Below are 19,765 nucleotides of genomic sequence, written 5' to 3'. Positions count from 1 at the left end.
AACATTGAAGTGTATGTACTTATCATCTGGAGTTGTCAAAAATTATCAAAAATAAGCAAAACAAATAATTTTAAAATAAATAAATGCCATGTGTAGTTGGCGAAGAGCTTAGAGCCTAGAGAAGTAAAATGAAGTACTGTATGTCCCAACTCCAAATTCTGAGGAAGCCCAACATTCTAATAATGCAAGATACTCCTGTACATTTGCTCAGCAGAAGTTTCAGCCACACACTTATTTATAGTTTCTGCTATGGGCAAAGAAACTACAAAAGTTAAAACAAAAAATTACGTGAAAACCAAACTTTCAAATAAAAATCATTGTGAAGTATAGTTATGGTGATCCAAAAGTTTTCTCTTGTACTTTTGCTTTCATGAATACTTAAGAAGTGAAGTCAAATTAAATCCTTTCTTCCTAAATGAGCCAGAATTTTTTCTGTTATCTCTTGACCTTCTCAAATTCCAGAAGCCTTAAATAAGCCCCAGTTGTTTCATCTCAGAAAAGTGACTTTAGTCAGCTAAGTAATTACTGAAGACTAATAGGGTGTTGTGTGAGATGAAAGCACTAGAAAATAAGAAAATGAATGAATAGCTAAGAGTCAAATAAACACTATAAAATTGTAATTAGAGATAAGTTGCACTACACTGTCCTCCACATTAAGTTATGATCCACTGGCCTAAAAAAAAAAAAAAAAAAAAAAAAAANAAAAAAAAAAGAGGATAAGTAGAGATAAATTTCTATTACTTACTGCCTCTATTGTATAGTTTTATTTCATTTTCCTCATGACTTTCTTCAGCAGTTGTTTTTGAAACTTGAGAAAGTATTCAAAAATCTTAGAATTTTATAATACTTTCATGTTAGTAAGTACAGCATGTGTTTTATGTAATGCTGACCCCATTCTTGCATCCCCACTGTCAAAAAGACGTAAAATTCTGAAATTATTGAATGATTCTTCAACCTTCAAGAACAATTACTGAAAAAAGTCATACAAACATAAATGTTAAAGCTATATTTCTCCAACTCCATTGGAGCTAAACCTCTAGATGAAAATTATGCCCCATGTTTCAGATTCATGTCTATAAGATGTGGAAGACAGATGGTCTTCTCCCCATGACTTCTGGCTGTTTCTACGGGGAAGCATGTTTCAACATGATGTGGAGTTTCTACATTAGTGTTCCAGTCTTCCATTTTGTGTAGGAAGAAAGAAGAAAGGGAGAAAAAGGAGGAGACAGGGAGAGAGACACACAGACAGACCTGCTGCAGAGGCACAGTTGAATTCTGCTTTCTAGAGTCTAGTCACCAGCTTCATAGGAGTAAGGAGTCAGTGGACACAGCTTCCTGATCCCTGAATTATATTTACAGCAGCATATTCATAATTCAACAGACCTACCCCTTAACTGTAATCAAGGGAGTAACTTCCTACTTTGGACAGCTGCTTTGCTGTTCTAGTTGTCAAGGCTGAAGGCTCAGCCTAAAGCCTGTCCTTCCAGCCTTTCCCACAATTGTGTAAGCCCATACCTACTTATGTTAAATCCCTTTCTGCTCCAAATATTTAAAATGACTTCCCTTTTCTGAATGGTACTGTGACAGACATAGGTGCCTACTCCTCTCGGTAGTTGTGACTGAGGTGAGCCATGGGCTACCAGACCCCTCTGTAGGATCCACAGACAAAGAAACTTCCAGAGGCTTGCAGTTAAGTTGTAAAACACAGTAATTCAGGGACGCCTGGGTGGCTCAGTCAGTTAAGCGTCTGCCTTCAGCTCAGGTCATGATCCCAGGGTCCTTGCTCAGCAGGAAGCCTGCTTCCCCCTCTGCCTGCTGCTCCCCTGGTTGTGCTCTCTCTCTATGACAAATAAATAAAATCTTTAAAACAAAACAAACAAACAAACAAAAAAAACCCAGCAATTCACAGTCTTGGTACCCACAATAAGAGATACTATCTCTGTCCTCCTGCAGGTAAATCCAGCTGAGAATATGAAGTTAATTCACATGAAAAGGCTGAGAATAACATATTAAATACCTAATTAAGTAAGAGATTATATATTAGCATGGGGGGAGGACAAAGAACCAGGAGACACCTTGAATATATCACTTAATACCTATAGATTCAGTTTCTTGGACTAGAGAAGCAGGAAGATAGTAAGGGGAAATATTAAAATCAGTCATCTTTAAGAAAGTTTCCAGTTTTTGGAGAACACTGTGATAAGGTGACATCAAAGACAGCTTCATGAATGGGAAAGATGGAGGTCTTAAAAAGGACAAGTGGGATTCTGACAGTGGGAGGGAACTAGAAAAACAGCTATGACTTAAGAAAGGTAAAAAAGCATATCTTGGCTGGACAGTGAGGAGTCCAGTATGAATACAGAGTGAAAATTGGGAAATAATAAATATATCTGAAAATAGGGAAGGCACTGGAAGCTTCTGAACAGGACAGTGAAGTTAGAAATTAGAAACATTTGGGGCCAGCTAATTCTTTCTTGTGGGGGCTGTGCTGGGCACTGTAGGATGTCTGAGCAGCATCCCTGGCCTCCACCCACAGAATGCCAGTGGCACCCTCCACTCATGACAGTCAAAAATGTCTCCAAACATTACCAAGATCCCCTGGGCTGGGGGCAAAATCACTCCTGGTTAAGAGCTACTGGACTCCAGAAAGATTAGTATGGAAAGATGAGGTAAAAGTAATAATTTAAGAAGAACTTATAACTATCCCCTTCTGTGATGTATGCCCAGACCAGGAGCTGCAAACACACATTAGTGAAGAGGCCAGGTGGGAGCTGTGGTGAACACACGTGCACAAGCACCATCCCCAAGGAGAGCACTCCTCAGCATCAGCCAGCTGTTGTTGCCATGGGAAGGCAAATCCAGGCTTCCAGGTCTTTCTTCCCCACCTCCTCTTCCAAGAGAAATAAATACCAGACTTTTAAGTAAAAATTTCCTGATTTAAAAAATACAGGACTTAGTTCAAGTTTTCTGGAAAGCTATAAACAGGCTGGGTTTAACCCTCAAGCTACCCAAGATCTGCAGCCTGGACTAGAGCGGTGATAGCTGGGAGGGTGCTTAGGAGGAGAAATTAATGGATCCTGATCAAACAAACCCACTGTAAAAAGGCAGTTTTGAGAAAAGGTGGAAAAGTGAACTTGAATAAACATTGGATGACATGAAGGGATTACTACTGAGTGTGATAATGGTATTAAGATTATGTTAAAAAAAAAAAGACTCATCTGTTTGAGACATTTAATTATATGTTATATATAGATAAGCTTTCCATTATAGGTGAAACAAAAAAAATAGAGAAAATAATGAAGGGAATTCAACATATTTGAATATCAAGAATAAATCAGAGGAATGAGGAAAAGCGACTTCAAAGATTTGAATCTGAGTAAATAAAGAACATCACCAAAGAGACTGCACCACTAAATTTATTATTTATTTTCTTTGGGTTCCCCTGGAAAAAGTTGTCTTTACATCTTAACTTGTTAAAATGTATTTTCTAGAATTTATTGACAGCCTATACTTTTTTCCCATTACCAATCAGAATATAAGAATTAATTCTATACATTAAGTCTAGGTTCCACTTTAGAACAATGTTAATCAGAATTCTGTTTAAAATAATAACATTAGTTAGCAGCCCTTACTGGGCAATTTCTGTTCCCAGACCCTGCGCTAATAAGCCTTTTACTGGCATTATCACATTTAATCCCCAAATCAGATTACCCTAGGCAACAATTATCATTATAAAGAAACTATGATGCAGAGAGTTTAAGTAACTTATTCCATGGATAATCAGCAAATGCACATAGAAAGGAGATTTAAATTCAGGCTGTCTGATTCCAAAACCCTATCCCCTTCACCATTACCCTACACTGTCTCCCACAGGGCATCTTTCATAATTAGCAGGCAAGCAGTTTATTAGCATCTGGCCTTAAAATAAATCACGTATCCCCGCGACCCAGGTAAGCCCATACATATCTTTAATTCACAATTAGAGGTGTCCAACCCCCTTCCTATATGGTAAACCCTTTTTGGCTGTATCTAGAAAGCAAACATTCGCTTCTGTACTGCTTACTGTTTGAAGAGCAAAGGAGCATTTCCCTCAAATTCTTAGTATCATATTCAAGATGAAAGTGGGACCAATACAGCTTTTCAGATAATTCAAAGCACAAGAGACTTGTACCTCAGTTTACCAGAAATAACAAGAAATGTGAGGCACCCTCTTTCACCATGAACATGGCCATGGTTGGCTTCACAGAGTTACAGTATCTATTTTCCTGAACTTCTGCTGATCCCCAAGGCAACCAAATGGGATGAATCCAGTACTGCACACCATCCCTAGTGCGTGTCCCATTAGGGTCCATGAATGCAGGACTGCAGGCTAGGGGTCAGGGCATGGCAAGAACGGCTGAGATATACAATTTATTATGGTTAATATGAAATGCTATACCATCAACTAGCATAATCCAAATAAACAAATCCCAAAGTATGAAAATATGCAAACCAGATTTCTGCTTGGTGCATATCCAATTTTACATAAGCAAAATTCCCTTTTGCCAGCATTTGGGGCAGTGGTTTCTAGTTCAGAATTTTTTTAATTACTTGTCTGAACACATTCAAATCACGTATTTTATAATTTTCTAACATGCTTACAAGCAATTTCACCTCCCTTTCTCCACTTACCTTCTACCTTCCACCACTTCTTCACGCTGACTAGGATTCATTCTCAAAAGGATTTTCTACAATTCAAATATCTTGAAACTAATTCAAGTGTGGGTTACTCCGACACTTACGAAAAATTCATTATCTTGCATCTACAAAGAATTTAAATCCAGTTATAGAAAAGAAGCTGTAACTATCAATTATAGTCATTTCTTAAGGTTATGTGTTTGGTTTAAAGTACACTGCTTAGTTTATCTTTTACCTTAACCTGAAAAATCTTACGTATCCACTCATCCATAAACCATAGCCCATGATGGTGCTGCTGATACTGGTGCAAGAGAGCCATTCAGTGACTTGGTATGGAGAGGAGGGGCTTGGCTGTTTAGGATTTTACACCATATGAAAAAACCATATGCTTACATTTGTGGGATATAAAAATACCAACCACTTTATATTAAATAATAATACAAAGGTTAGCTTATCAGTTTTTAAAATAGATTTTCTTTAACCTTACCTACTCTATAGGAAAAACATCTGCTAATGCTTACTTGCTTATTCAAAAAATCACAGTTAATCTCCAAAAACAACATCCAGGCTAAATGGTTCTGTGATTTTTGGTAATCTTACACTTGAAAAAGCAACAACTGTATATATTTTCAAAATTAAGCCACCCTCTTCCTTCTCCAATTGTTTTATTTGAACTGCTTCCTTCAATTTCCATAAAATCCCTCTGCAAACAGTAGGGGGAAAGGTCAAGAAAAGAGAAAAAGCACTGGGCACCACCATCTCCTCCAAAGATTGGGTCTAAGACAATACCACTCACAAGATATGTTCCATTCTAGAGGTGCAAACATATGTAGAATAAATGCTACTGTGACAATGATTGAGCAGTATATCAAAGAAAATTCCAGATCAAAAGGCATTCCAACTTTCTACTCCATTCTTAAGGCTTAACAGTAATCTCCCTGGCTAGAGACACATGCATACACACAGAGACAGATACTCAAACAAATACTTTTCTCCCATAAACTGATTTTCTTTTTATTTACCATGTTTCTAGTTTACTGAATACAATCATATTTTAAAGATATGTAGTGAATCTAAAAATTAGGTGATTTGAAAATTGTTTCAGGAACAATTTGGAAGAGGGCCTCTAATTTTTAAACAGCACTTTTCATTAAAAAAACTTTTTCTAATTTTAAAGAGTTACCAGCATCATTTCTGTTAACCAGTAGCACTTAAACAGTCAAGACTGAAGCAGATGAATATAAAGTTATTTTTTAAAACAGGAAGAGTATATGATTCCTTTCAGAAGATGGAAAATATCTTCATATAAACACCAGACTTTTTTTCTCTCAAATTAAAGCACTTGGTATATTTTTAAATGTAAATTTAATTCCAGTTATTCTTAGATTTATGTTCTTACCTCTAAATCAAAAGTTAATTAGGAAAAAAAAGCAATATCAAGGTCTGTTCAACTCCTGAAAGAATAACTAGAATATTAAAATACAAAACAACTTTCTATCTATGCTTCCTTGGGCAAAACAAATGTATTAATAGTAAGTTCCCTTCAGGCCTGTTTTCTGATTCCTGTAGCCTTTGTCTCTACTCCAAATGCTGACACTTAGGATTCAAGAGACATCAAATAACAGAGCTATAAAGATCATAAATTACAAGGGAAGTCTGGAGAAGCAAGGTAATTGGCTCAAGGTTGGTGAATAGAAGGGTTAGAACTTAGATCAAGGTTTCCTGATGACCACGTCAGTGCTCTTCCCCATAAGCCAGGTGGTTCACCTTAAGAGCTTCTTTGATTTGTTCAGTTTTATATATGCATTATTTCTCCTGCAAGAATCAGAATTTCAGTGTGGAGCAAGAACTGAGCCTGGTGTGTTTTTTGTCTGTGTTGTTTTGTTTTTCTATTTTTCCTTCACGTAAGGCAACACAGAACACAGACTAGTCATTGAGTAAATACTCGAATTAAATTTTGAAATATTAATTGTCATATTCAGAGTATTACACAATGGGAATTGTTCATAGCATAAATTTGTATCTAGGAAGTTACAATATGTAAGTTACCTCTATAAAAATGTATTCTGGGAGAACTTTTAAAGTTTAGTTAATTAATTAAAGATAGATTTATTAAAGTATGTAGACTCATTAAAGAAAATGTAAATTGCTACTCAAAACGAAGAATTAGAGCAATACCAACAGAGTTACAGGTAAAAAAATGCATAAAAACTTTCATTCACAGAAGAAAATAGATTGCCTAATGGCTAGGATTATGTTCATATGTCCCACAAAACTTTATAGATATCAGGTCCACCTATGTCTACAGAAAACACAGTCACGTTTCTCCTCTACTATTCACACACAATACTTCTGATACCAGATGTGTAGATTTTTTCCCCACACTGGCCAATTTTCCCATACCAGCTGAGTGTCCGGTAATTCAATTCAATTCAACCAGAATTAGCACAGACCCTACATGTTAAGGGCTCAGTCCCAACCACACATAGATGGCCCCAGGTTACCCACAACTTCTGTCTGACTTGACTACAAATCTGAAGTTTCCAAACTTCCTCCTCCGGTTTGATAATTTACTAGAGCAGCCCATGGAACCCGGGAAAACAGTTTACTATTGCAGGTTTACTACAAAGGATATTTTAGAAGATGCAAATGAACAGCCATATGAAGAGATAAATAGGATGAGATCTGAAAGGATCCCACGTGTCCCCACCAATTCGGGGTATACCACCCTCATTGCACATAGATGCAATCACCAACCCAGAAGCTCTCCAAACCCCATATTTTAAGTCTTTTTATAGGCATAATCAATTATTAACTTATTTTCTAACCCCTCTTCCTCTTCAGAAAATGAGGTTTAGGGCTGATAATTCAAGCTGCTGCTGCTTCTTCTTCTTTTTTTAAGATTTATTTATTTTAGAGAGGACACAGGGGAAGGATCAAAGGGAGAAGGAGAGAGAGAATCTCAAGCAGACTCCCGCTGAGGACAGAGCCCACGCGGGGCTCGATCTCATGACCCCAAGATCACAATCTGAGCCGAAATCAAGAGTCTTAACTGACTGAGCCACCCAGGCACCCCTGAAAGCTTCAAGCTTCTAATCATGCCTTGATCTTTCTGGTGATCAACCCCCCTTCAAGGCCCATGAAGAGTCACCTCATTAGAACAAAAGATGCTCTTTTCACCCAGGGCATTCTAAGGAATTTAGTAGTTTTCTGACAGATGCTTCTATCACTCAAAAATCACAAGGGTTTTAGAAGCTCTGTGTCAGGAACCAGGGTCAAAGACCAAATATTAATAGGAACCAGGGACAGAGACCAAAATATATATTTCTTATTATTTCACAACCTATTAACACTTATAGACTAATAAAGTCTGTGATTTTTATGGACTCCAACCCTGGAGAAGAAAGAGCTGTCTGTGTAAAAGAACGCGGTAAGAAGTAGAAATGGGATCAAAGAGTGGAGAAAGAAAAGCTGAGCAAGGACACAGAACCTAGGAACCCCAAAAATATGCCAGGTATGTAGGTCTCTAACTATACTTAAGTCAGAGTAGAGTAAGAACTCTGAGTCTCTACTTTGTAAGTCTGTTCATTTCTTTGCTTTGGTGGTTTTCCAGTTTGGAGTTTTGTTTTGTTTTGCCCTTGGTTACCTAGTAAAGTCACTGTTTAAAAAATTCCAACCCTGTTTAAACTAAACTAAGAAGAAAAGGAGAATTGTCCTTCTCTAGATGTGGCCGACAAGAATTTCAGAGGGTCTGGACAAGCAGAGCACTCTGGTCACAGTGGTGGTGCCAGCTGGAGGCCAGGAAAGACCTTGCATGGCTAGAGCAGGAGAGGGGGGACTTCTGAAGACAAGGGGCCTCAGAGCTGCTTGGGCATGACTGGAAAATCCCAGCAAAGGACTAGTTTGCTCACTGCATAACAGCTCTGTGAGACTTCCCTAGATGATTGAATTAGGAAGGTCATTTTAGTCTGCCTGCAAAATGTTTGCCAGCTTCTTTTTGTTCTTTTTTTTTTTTTTTTAAGAAATGATTTAAATTCTATATTTGCTGATTTTTTTTTTTTTTTTTTTTGATGTTGAAATAGCTGCTGGTGTTGATCATCCTGACAGAACCAGGAAGACAAGGATTAAATGTTTAAAGAACCGGTCAGAGAATGTATTTAAAATATCTCAAAGTAACTGGCTTCCTTCTTAGCACTCTGTATAGTACCTATAAGTAATTAGCACCCTAAGGCCCCATGAAAGCTGTGGCTTCAAACTAGTCACCGGTCAATAACAGAGCCTTGCTAATGAGACAATGGCTCTGTGCCGAGACTCTGCAGCCACTGAAATTAAAAAGTAGAGCTTCTGATGAGAGACTATGGACTCTGAGAAACAAACTGAGGGCTTCAGAGGGGAGGGGGGTGGGGGAATGGGATAGACCGGTGATGGGTAGTAAGGAGGGCACGTATTGCATGGTGCACTGGGTGTTATACGCAACTAATGAATCATCGAACTTTACGTTGGAAACCGGGGATGTACTGTATGCTGACTAACATAATATAATAAAAAAAAATTTAAAAAAAAAAAAAAGTAGAGCTTCTGGAGTTTCTCCTGAACAATGCCCAGAATCGGGAATCCGAAGCTTCCAAGATTGCAGGTACTTGTACTCACTTCCGTGCGGGCAGGAGGGTGAAGCTGTGTGGCATGACGCTTGCTCAACTTAGTGTACCTGAGGGTCTGGGACTGACTGCGGATGGTGGTGAAAGAGATAAAAATTGCATGTGCTTTACAGTTCCTTCATGCGTAAGACTCTTTACCTTGTCGTGTCCACAGCATAAAGAAGCAGAACGACATTAGCGTTTAAATCAGAGGAAAACCCTCTCTCTTTCTCTTTGGAAGGAACTTTAAAACAGATTAACAGTAACTAGAAAATAAACAGGAGAATTCCTTTTACAAGTTTGAGAATTTAATCCTAAAGAAAATGCACAGATGACCAGTAAATGTAATACACACTGGGATGTCTTAAGCACCCAAAATAAGGAAAGCAATTACTAAAATCAACATAACAATCTAACAAATGAGATTTACAAACTGACCCATTTTAGAAACTAAAACATATTTGTTAGAAACACTTTTCCTGACCATTCCCCTCATTTGGCCCCTCACTTTAACTGTATGTTCACCAAAACGCTTATTAGTACTGAAAGTTTTACACTGTATATTTGTATACTTATTATAGAGTATATGTAAAGAACATATTTTTGCATTTTCTTTGAATTGTATTAAAATTAAAATGTGGTGGGGTTTTTTCCCCTTTATAGTGAAGACTTTGATTATAAACACAGTAATTCTTCAGAAATATGAGCCTTCAGCCTGAAGGGAAAAGATACTCAGATGTAGTGGGCCCTGCCAGTCCGTCTTAATAATGACTGGAGTGCTCCCACCACTCAGCAACATGCATAGAAACTGGCTGATACTCCCTTGTAGGAAGAATAAAATTCAAAAAGAACAGTTAAAAAAAATATTTCAGTGTTAATCTTAAATAAAGCAAAGCAAAGACTGTCTACTACTCACTGTTTAAAGCTTTTCCCTTGTTAGACAACATTAAATTCTAAACCTATACAAACTAAACTTTAAACCAAATTTCTTGTAGAAGAGAAATAGTAAACAAAGTATATTTCTGTACTAACAAATTAAGTTTTTTCTTACTTAATCACATCTCATTTAAGATATATATTTAAGAGGCGCCTGCATGGCTCAGTCAGTTAAGCGTCTGCCTTTGGCTCAGGTCATGATCCCAGGGTCCTGGGATCCAGCCCCACATCTGGTTCCTTGCTCAGCAGGGAGCCTGCTTCTGCCTCTCCCTCTGTCTACCACTCTGCCTACTTGTGCTCCCTCTCTCTGTCAAATAAATAATCTTTTTTTTTAAAGTTATAAATTTAAGAAGGGAGAAGACAGATATTTCAATAGGAGTAAAAAATTATTGCTATTTTCCCAAAACTGCTACAGTATACTACTAATACAATTTAAGGCCTGAAAAATACTTGAGTCAATTCAGCAACTAAGTATATAAACGCACTACCCTGAATTAGTTTTTTTTTAATAAAGAGATTTCTATTTAAAAATTAAGTAAAATTATTAACAGAAGTCGATTTCCCTCTTTTAACATACAAAAGAAAATATATAATAGAAATCTTTCCTCTGTGTATAAAAATAACATACCTCCACTCTTTGACTTTTGTTTTAAAATAAAGTTATCCTGAGTTGGAGATATTGCGAGTTATTTTTTAATTATAAACAACAGTTTTTGAAGGGGCATCCTTTTTTTTTTAAGATTTTATTTATTTATTTACTTACTTACTTATTTGAGAGAAAGAGCAAGAAAGCACAAGCAGGGAGAGCAGCAGAGGGAGAAGGAGAAGCAGGCTCCTCACTGAGCAGGGAGCCCATGTGGGGCTTGATCCCAGGACCCTGGGATCATGACCTGAGCCGAAGGCCGATGCTTAACTAACTGAGCCACCCAGGCGCCCCATGAAGGGGCATTTTTATGACATGGTTAATAGGGTAATAATGAATTCTGTATTGCTAGACCATCCTAATAGCATTTCTAAACACAGGTTGTAACACATAAGCCGTAAGGTAGTAAGCAGTATAATGATAACAAATTATCACACACTGTCTATAATGCTACTACTTAGGATGACTATTTCTGGCTAACTACAATCTCGGTAGCTCTAAAAAGTAGTTCTGTTATTTAAGTTTAATTTAGTGAGGCAAGCATACCTCTGCAAATGCAAACTAGTAAAATGTAAAAGAGAAATATCTGTCACTTTAAAAGCCACCAATTTCTCAGTTTAGCCTAATTCATACCAATTGTTGAAGAAAAATAAAAGTACTCACTGATAAATGTGCTAATCATTTCCTCCCAGGAACTGAGCCACAAATTCATAACCAAGTTTCTAGACCAAATTCTGGAACACCCACAAGCTATGAAGAAGAAACATGCATCTCCTTTCCAATCAGTCATCAGTGTTTTATTCCTTTCTGATCATGAGTACACTCTTCACACCACAGCACATGTCTAGCTAGCATCAAGTGCCATGTTTAAAAAGATGCAACAGAGAAGATGTATCTCTGAATTAAAAACACCATAGAAATCACTGGAAAGTCTAAAATGAAAAACAGACTGTTCAAATGCCCGGAATCAGCTGCTACTGTCCAGAATCCAGCTCCTTCCAAGAGAGCAGCAGCTCTCCATGAGCCACGCTTAAATGGAATGTCATCTCTTAAGGCAAGGATCCATAAGGTTTTTCTGTACAGGGCCAGATAGTAAATAATCTATACTTTGTAAGCCATACAATCTTTATGGCAACTACAGGACTCTGCCTTGGCGCACCAAAGCAGCCACAAACAATATGTAAATAAATAAATATGGCTGTCTGCCAATAAAACTTTGTGGACCCTGGCTACTGAATTGCATGTAACTGTCACAGGTCACGACATACTACTTTTTATTTGATATTTTTCAACCATTTAAAAATGTAAAACCTATTGTTAACTCACCAGCCATACAAAAGCAGATAGCTATGGCCTGCCAGATTTGGCCCATGGGCCACCGTTTGCCGCCCTGGGCTAGGGTCCAGTTTTCCTTCAGCCTGTGCCAATCCCTTTCCCCTCCATTTACACAAACCTACAAATATGTGCTTTCCTTTTAGCAAAGCATTCCTTTTGCTTCTTTAGGTCTCTGATGTCTAGTCTCTATTTATTTCCCATAGGTCCCAAAAGTCCAACAGAACAATTAGGATATCAGGAAAGACATGGAGCACAGCCTGGAGAAAAGGACACAAGCCCCACCTGCATTGCTTTCCAGCTATGAGATCTTCTGCAAGCTACATAACCATTCCAAATCTCCACTTCACCATCCATAAAATTTAAAAAAGAAATAAAAATCACGGTATCCAATCACCTGAGAGTATTTCTGAAGGTGTGACTTTCTATTGAGTAAGGCAGGTAGAGCAGAAAAATAGAATCTGTAGAAAAGAGGTGCCAAACCACAGTTCAGAAACAAGGCCTTGCCAGATATTTCATTGATAAATTGCTAGATCATAGTAGTGTATGGGTAGAGAAAGGAAGTTCAGTGAATTTAGTTAAAATCCTGGGAAAATGAGCATCCAGCAATCTCACTGACTGCATGCCACTTTTCAAAATTCCACAAGTGGGCCAGACACCCAACAAATATACATTGAGAACCTTTGTGTTAGAACAGGGAAGATACTGTGAGGAGCACAAAATGAATAACTTAGTCCCTCACTTCAAAGAATCTACACTTTATTAAACATAAAAATCTATGATACAAAGCATTTATGATCTATATAAACCAGCTGCATGAAAAAGTTAGAAAGTGAGCCAAACAAAAGACAGTAAGGGGTGGGGCACCTGGGTGGCTCAGTCTGTTGAGCATGGACTCTTGGTTTCAGCTCAGGTGGATATCTCAGGGTCCTGAGAGCGAACCCCTTTGTCACTGGGCTCAACACTCTGCAGGGAGTCTGCTGAGATTCTTCCCCTCTCTCTCCCTTCTCCCCTGCTCCCCCCCCCAAATAAACAAATCTTAAAAAAAAAAAAAAAAAAAAAAAAAAAGATAGTAGGGAAGAATGTCCTAGGAGCTAGACTTAACAATGAATAGAATTTCAAGAACAGACAGACACAGAAATTTGAGAGTACTGTACATGTATGTATCTAGAATTGTAGGGTATGTAGATTATCAATTCTACTAGATTGTTCTCCAAAAATGATGTGCTTCTATCAACAGTCTGCAGGTTCCTATCCTTACAACAGTTGTTATGATCAGAGTTTATTTTTAAAATGCTTTAGTCAACGTGATGGGTAGAAAAGGGTATCTCAATTTAGCTTTCATTTCCTATCCTCACATTCTCCATAGGTGTTTCATAGATCCCTGTTTATATTATGAAATAAAAGGCATAATCTGCTTAAGCATGATGAGAAGTTCTGTGCGGCTGAAGCCCAGGACACACAAAGTACACAGAGGACAAGCCTCTCTCTCTCTCCCTTCCCAACGTTTCTCCAGGACCTTGGTCTTTCCCTCTCCACCCCAAAAATTGCCAGTTTGCATCAGGAGATGGGACAAACCTTTCCTTTCCTCCCTGAATGTGCCAGAGTAAATTAAAGAGTTCATAAATGAACATAGTTGAAAAATACTGGTCTTGACAGAAACATCTGAAACCATTTCCTCCATTTTTGCCCAAAACTTGGTTTCTGCCCAATTTAGATCATGGAATAGTCAAGGTACTTCGGAAAACCCACAGAAATTTTGATCCAAGCCTGGAGACCTGGTTGTAAATATGGGGTGGAAATACATCCACTCTTCTCCCCCTCTCATCCAGAAGGCAAAAGAGTATAGGAAAGATAAATCAGGGTTTTAACCTGATTTGTGGATGTTCCTTAGGAGGGTTTTGCCTCAAAAGCTCCCACAGGGATAAAATTTTAAGGGAAAATTCCTATAAATAATTCTAGGAGAAAATAATTGTTCTTAATCAAAATCTTAGATTCTTTCCATGCTAAAAACAGAGTGGCAACCAATAGGAATGAACATAGTACACAGCAAAAACCTCAGGAGGTATAACTAAAAGCAGTATTCTCAACTCTAGTCAACACACAGCATCAAAGAAAGCTCGGAAAAAACATATTCCAAAACTTGATTAATGTGATTCAAACAGCACATACCCTACTACAGTGGAAAAACGGAAAATCACTATAAACATTTGCTTTCAAAAAGGAGTTGCTAGTATCGTTCCGGTAACACTATAATGCCACATTGCCTCAGATACACATCGATTTTTCTAATCCAGGGGTTTTCAACCCTGGGCAATTCTGCCCTTCAGGAGACATTTTAACATTTTTCATTTTGAGACCTTTTTCGTTCTCACACATGGAGGAGGGTGCTACTGGTATCTAGAGGTCAGGAGCCAAGGATGTTGCTAAACATAACACAATGCACTGGACGGCCCCCCTCTGATAAATAATTATCTGGCTCAAAATGTCAGCTGGGCCAAGAAAGCCTGGTCTAATCTATTTCTTCATGGCTAACTGGGACATAGTGACAAATACAGGCGGATAGAAATGATAAGTACTTTTCTTAAAGACCTCCTATTAAGTGAAACAAGTTAAGAGTTCTGAAGTTCACTTGACAGATGGATAAATAAAATCTCTAATTTAAAAATTTTCAGTTGCGCTATTTTAGGGAGAAAATGGAACATAGTACATGACTGGCCGTGTTATTGAGCAGTGTATCATCCATATTTATCAGCTCATCACATTTACCTACACAAAAGTTCATAATCCAAACTGGCTACTGCTGCCTCCATGTAATACAAATTAATATGTTCCTGCATTTAGGCGCTAACTGAATTCCCCATGCCTACCCACCAAGATCAACCAGACCTCAGATTTCAGCAGTGGGTTTTACATGGTCAGTTTCTGAGGAAAACATTCATATCTAAAATTCCCCTTCCTTTATGTTACAATCCATTAAAACTTTACTGTCCAGCTCCATGATACTTAAAAGCCAGAGTGGGAAAGCAAGATGATTTTGATTGTAAACCTAAAGGAACACAAAGAGATGTATTCTATAAAAATAAGGGGGTGTGGTAATGCACTGAAATAAAATATACAGAGGCTGAAGAGGTCCCTCTAAAATAGCAAAGCCCTTTGAGGTTATTTTATTTCCCAGTAAGCTTTCTTTGGGTGTTTCAACAAAGAAAGTCATTTTTCTGTTGGTTTTTTTTTAATGTCTCCATTTCCATGTTTGCTGAAGGCATTTACTAGTCTACTTTCTAGGTGTTATACTAAAAGAAAATTTTAAAGTTATGAAAAAATTCATTTCAAATTTAAAGGAACCACACAGGGTTCAGAAATCCATTGTGAAACCAACACATTTATCTAGGAGAAAGAAAAGCATCATGTAACTGACAAAAATCCGTCTACAAGCTAACAAAGCAAGTACTGCTTGGCAGGAATGTAGAAGATGGGCAATTGAGCCCACTGAAGCCTTCTGAAACACTTAAAGATGAAGACAAAACTACTGCTTAGATGGACTAGCTGGGTTCTACACCAAATGTCATCTTCTGACTGTAAACCTGAAATAGAAATTTGTCCTTGTGCTTAAAGTTCAAGAAGAAAAACGCCCTATTTACTTCAAAAAAAAAAAAAAAGGACAAAATGACCCTGATTTAAAAAAAGAAACAGTACAGCACCAGGATATTTAAGTGCGAGATCTAATTTCAGAGAGTTGAGCATAGAGTCAGAGCACAAAAGTGGAAAACTCCAAGGATATCTCCTGTGCAGCAAATGGCACCAAAGTATGTTTTGGCAAACATGTGGTGAAACTCTTTAATCTTGGGAAATGTAAAAAGTTTTGTTTTACAAGAACTTGACTGGACTCTTCGCTGCAGTTCCGGCTTCTGAAAACAAGAAATGGCACCAGTCTTAAGAAAAGGGTGGCTAAGGGGAGATGTGTGTCCACAGCTTCCCCTCCAAATCCCCAAGGAGGAAAGCAGCCGCCTGGAGGTATTGGGTAGCCAGGCAGCCTTACTGAAAACAACCAAGGTTTTGAGCGTTGTTTTTGGCAAAAGGTAGAGGTGTTACCGGCTGCTTCCTGGGGCGCTGGAAGGAATGTGTCACCATCAATCAGAAAATACACTGAGCCCCGTGTTTAGGTCACAGAGGGACTACTGCCTCTTCCAACACGAATAAATCATGCCAAATCCAGCAAAGGAGGAGAAAGGAGAGTTGCCCGAAAGGTGTTGGCGCCCAGTGACCTGCAAGACGAAAAGGAAACCCCAGCTTGTGCTGAAGAAAACTTCGTGCGCTCACAGGTTACGGTGAACTCCAAGAACCGACGAGGGCGGGGGCTCCCACACTCCCCGGGGACCTGCGCCTCCCGAGGGCAGTTCTGGGGAAGACCTCAGCGGTCCTGAGGAGGCGGAACAGTCACTCACCTCGGTGGTCCTGGCGGAGGACAGGCTCCCACCGACTCATCTCTGCACTCCTGGGGAGGGACGGGCGCTCCATCTACTCACCTGGCAAGCCCCGCGCGAAGGGCCAGCGGATGAATGAACTGCCCACCCGGCCGAGCCTCCCGGGACACGGGCAAACAGCGGAGGGCTCACCTGTGGGGATGCTGGAAGGCTTCTCCGAGTCTGCCCCCAGGCAGGGATTCCAGAGCTGGAAGACAAGCGCCAGCAGCAGCAGCGGCTTCACGACGCAGCACCCCATCTTCGGCCTCTGGAGAGCCCGCGCCGGCTCCGGCACCCCCACCGCCCAGCAGCGGCGCACTTCTCGCGAGAGCGGGGGGACCCCGGTCCGCCCGGGGCGACGACTGCGGGCGGGAGCCGCCCGGCCGAGTGCGCGCAAAGGACCGGCAGCGGGCAGCTGGAGCGGCGGGAGGGCGGCCGAAATGAGGCGGGCGCTGAGTCGCGGAGGAGCGGGCGCCCCCCGGCGCTGCGGGCAAGTTATAGGCTCCCCGAGGGGGAGGCGACAGGGCGGGCCGCACCCCGGCTATTGGCCGCCAGCTGACCCGCCGCGCCGGTGCGGTCGCCTCCGCTCGCCTTCCCCGGCCCCACGTCTGGGATTGTTTGCTCAACGCCGGCCTATTTAAGGAGCTGTCTGCGGCTACGTGTAGAGGCTCACGCAGGGCTTCTGGCTGGAACAGGGGAGCGAGTACTTAAGTTTGGGAGTGGGCCGGGGAGAGTGGGGAGGAGCCGCGGGGAGTCCGGCGGGCGGGCGGTGCTCCCCTCCCCTTCTTCTCTGCTGCCTCGGCACCCGGAGCTTCCCAGTAGCCTCAGAGGGTGTGAATTTGCTCTTCTCTGGATTTGGAGACTCTCTAATCAGAAGTGACTACAAATTCTCAGCAATCTTCGCCGATGAGACCTCGCCAGACTCTTAAGTCATGGAAATGGATCGACCCCCTACCCTCAACCCTTACTCAGGGGGCAAGTTTCTAAACTCTGTAGAAGGAAGGCCCTGCTTTTATTTTACCCTGTAAAACGAAATTTTTTATTGTCCAGTGAACATTTCTTCCTCCTCCGCCTGTGCCAGGAGAGCCATAGACTCTCTCCAGTAATGGCTTGTAAATCCTGCGGAATTGGAGTCCAGCATGTGGTCTACGGCCATACCACCCTGAACGCGCCCGATCTCGTCTGGAGTCCAGCATGTGTAACCTGGGGCTGTGCCTTACAAGATCTTCCTTCAGTCCACATGGAAAATTACTCCCAGAGTTGTCTGAGCGATCTCTCAGGTCCCTGGCACGTCCTCCCCTGCTTCCAGTTTTGACTCATGTCTAAGCAAATTCCCTTTTTCTGTATTACATCGCATCGCATTTTAGGTAGCCCAGTATTTAATCTGTTGGGATGAGCAGGGGTAAAAAGTACAAGTGTGACAATTTTGCTTCATATATTTCAAGACATGAGCTATCTTAGAGAAAAAGAATCAGACTGATAATACGGTGGTATTCTGTAATCTTCTGCCTCTATTTCCCTAAAATGGAAAAAAAAATAATTTGAGCCAATGCTTTTTCCAACTCTGAGCCTTAGAAGTTAAAACAAAAAATTATTGAAAAATATACCCCGTTATGATCCCATTTTGTCTAAAATTAGCATGATATCTAGATAAGATGAGTAATAAATGGTTGCATTTAAAACAGGTGGAAAAACCTGCAAAGAAATGTTGCCTGGGTGTGACATTTTAGAAAATCATTTCCTGTGCCCAGAACTAAGCCAGTTGTTACTGTTTTGAAAGTTGGGTCTCAGGATTTTAAGAGGAAAATTGGAGAAAGTTCAGAGAAGAGTAACAAATAATTAAAGAAATGGAAAGAATGACCTGTGAGAAGAATGAAATAGGTTTATTTAGCCTGAAGAAGAAAAAGCTAAGGGATGGATTCCTTAATAACATCCTTCGGCGTGTGGCCAGCACCACTCCATAAAATTAGGCAGAAAACAAACAACATCAGTTTTCTGAGTCTGAGGACTCTGAAAGGAATAGCTGCTGGTCTTTTGGCCAAATCTAAGTCTCCAGAATTCCAGAACCTGTCAACTGCACCTGAACTCTGCCAAACTTCTTGAATTGGACTTCTTGCTTCCCTGGTTGTCCAGCATCTTCAAGAATTCACCCGCTCAGAGGCTACCTTTCTGCCCTGTCACTCCCCCTTTTGTCTCTATACACACTTAGAGCCTCTCCATATCACAAGTATGTATTTCAATTGCAATCACTGCAGATTACTATGAAATTTCTCCTCTATTGAGGAGTCACAAGGTTAGGACTGTAAGACTGTATAAAGCAAGTGTTTCTTCGGGATTTTCACATAGCCAGGCACATTTATCGCGTCTACAAGAGCCCCAATTCTGAAACCAAATCCTTCCTGCCTTCTTATATTTCCAGCTGTCTGCTGAACATTTCTGCTTGGACATTCCACTGGCACAAACCCCAAATGTCTTTTTAACTCATCAAATCCAGATCCCATTCACAGCTTCCTCAACTCTGTTAATGATACTTCTGCCCTCTAACTCACAGAGCCTTGGACATTTTCTGGTCTCCTCTCCCACCCCTGCAACACACAGAACTCAGTTCCAAATCCTGTCATTTTTTCCCTTGACATTTTTTCTCCATCTATTCCTTTCCATTCTCACTGCCACCTCACTAATGCACTCCTGAGTATATCCTAACTGTGCTGCCTGAATGTTTTCTAACTGTAGACCTTTCCTGCCCCCAGTATAATACCACTACGTGCCACAGCTAGATTCATCATACTCAGATATGCTTTCGATTACTCAAAGATTTCATAAAGAACTTGGAAACAGTCCAAATCCCTTCATGTAGAATTTAAATTATTTTACTATCAAGCCTAGTCACCTCTCCCTATACCTGTACACAACCAATATGGCTTGCTTTATTATCTCCCAAAGCAAGCCAAAGACTTTGTCATTTTTATTCTGTAGAGTTTGGGTAAAAATCACTGTCTTCGTTTGAGTTTTTCTAGAGGCCAACCCTGAGCCAATATCCAAGGGTCAACAGTTTGTTGGGAGTGTCAATGAAAGGG

At 40.1% G+C, this 19,765-nt stretch overlaps 1 protein-coding gene across 2 annotated transcripts in view; it reads right to left on the bottom strand.

Moving 5' to 3' along the window:
* The window catches only part of PLOD2 (procollagen-lysine,2-oxoglutarate 5-dioxygenase 2), an 89,370-nt gene extending 71,952 nt beyond the window's left edge, over positions 1 to 17,418 (bottom strand). The window contains exon 1 of one of the 2 annotated variants that reach the window (XM_019805546.2): positions 16,842 to 17,418. In XM_019805546.2, the coding sequence (XP_019661105.1) occupies positions 16,842 to 16,947 (106 nt within the window). In that variant the 5' untranslated portion in view covers positions 16,948 to 17,418. The remainder of the gene's footprint in view (positions 1 to 16,841) is intronic. The other variant, XM_002924869.4, reaches the window with a different exon arrangement.
* Positions 17,419 to 19,765: the final 2,347 nt, after the last annotated feature.

The sequence above is a fragment of the Ailuropoda melanoleuca genome, chromosome 6 (assembly GCF_002007445.2).
Source record: "Ailuropoda melanoleuca isolate Jingjing chromosome 6, ASM200744v2, whole genome shotgun sequence".
Classification (NCBI taxonomy): Eukaryota; Metazoa; Chordata; class Mammalia; order Carnivora; family Ursidae; genus Ailuropoda; species Ailuropoda melanoleuca.
Note: the sequence above shows the minus strand (reverse complement) of the source record. Positions and strands in the feature narration are given on the sequence as shown.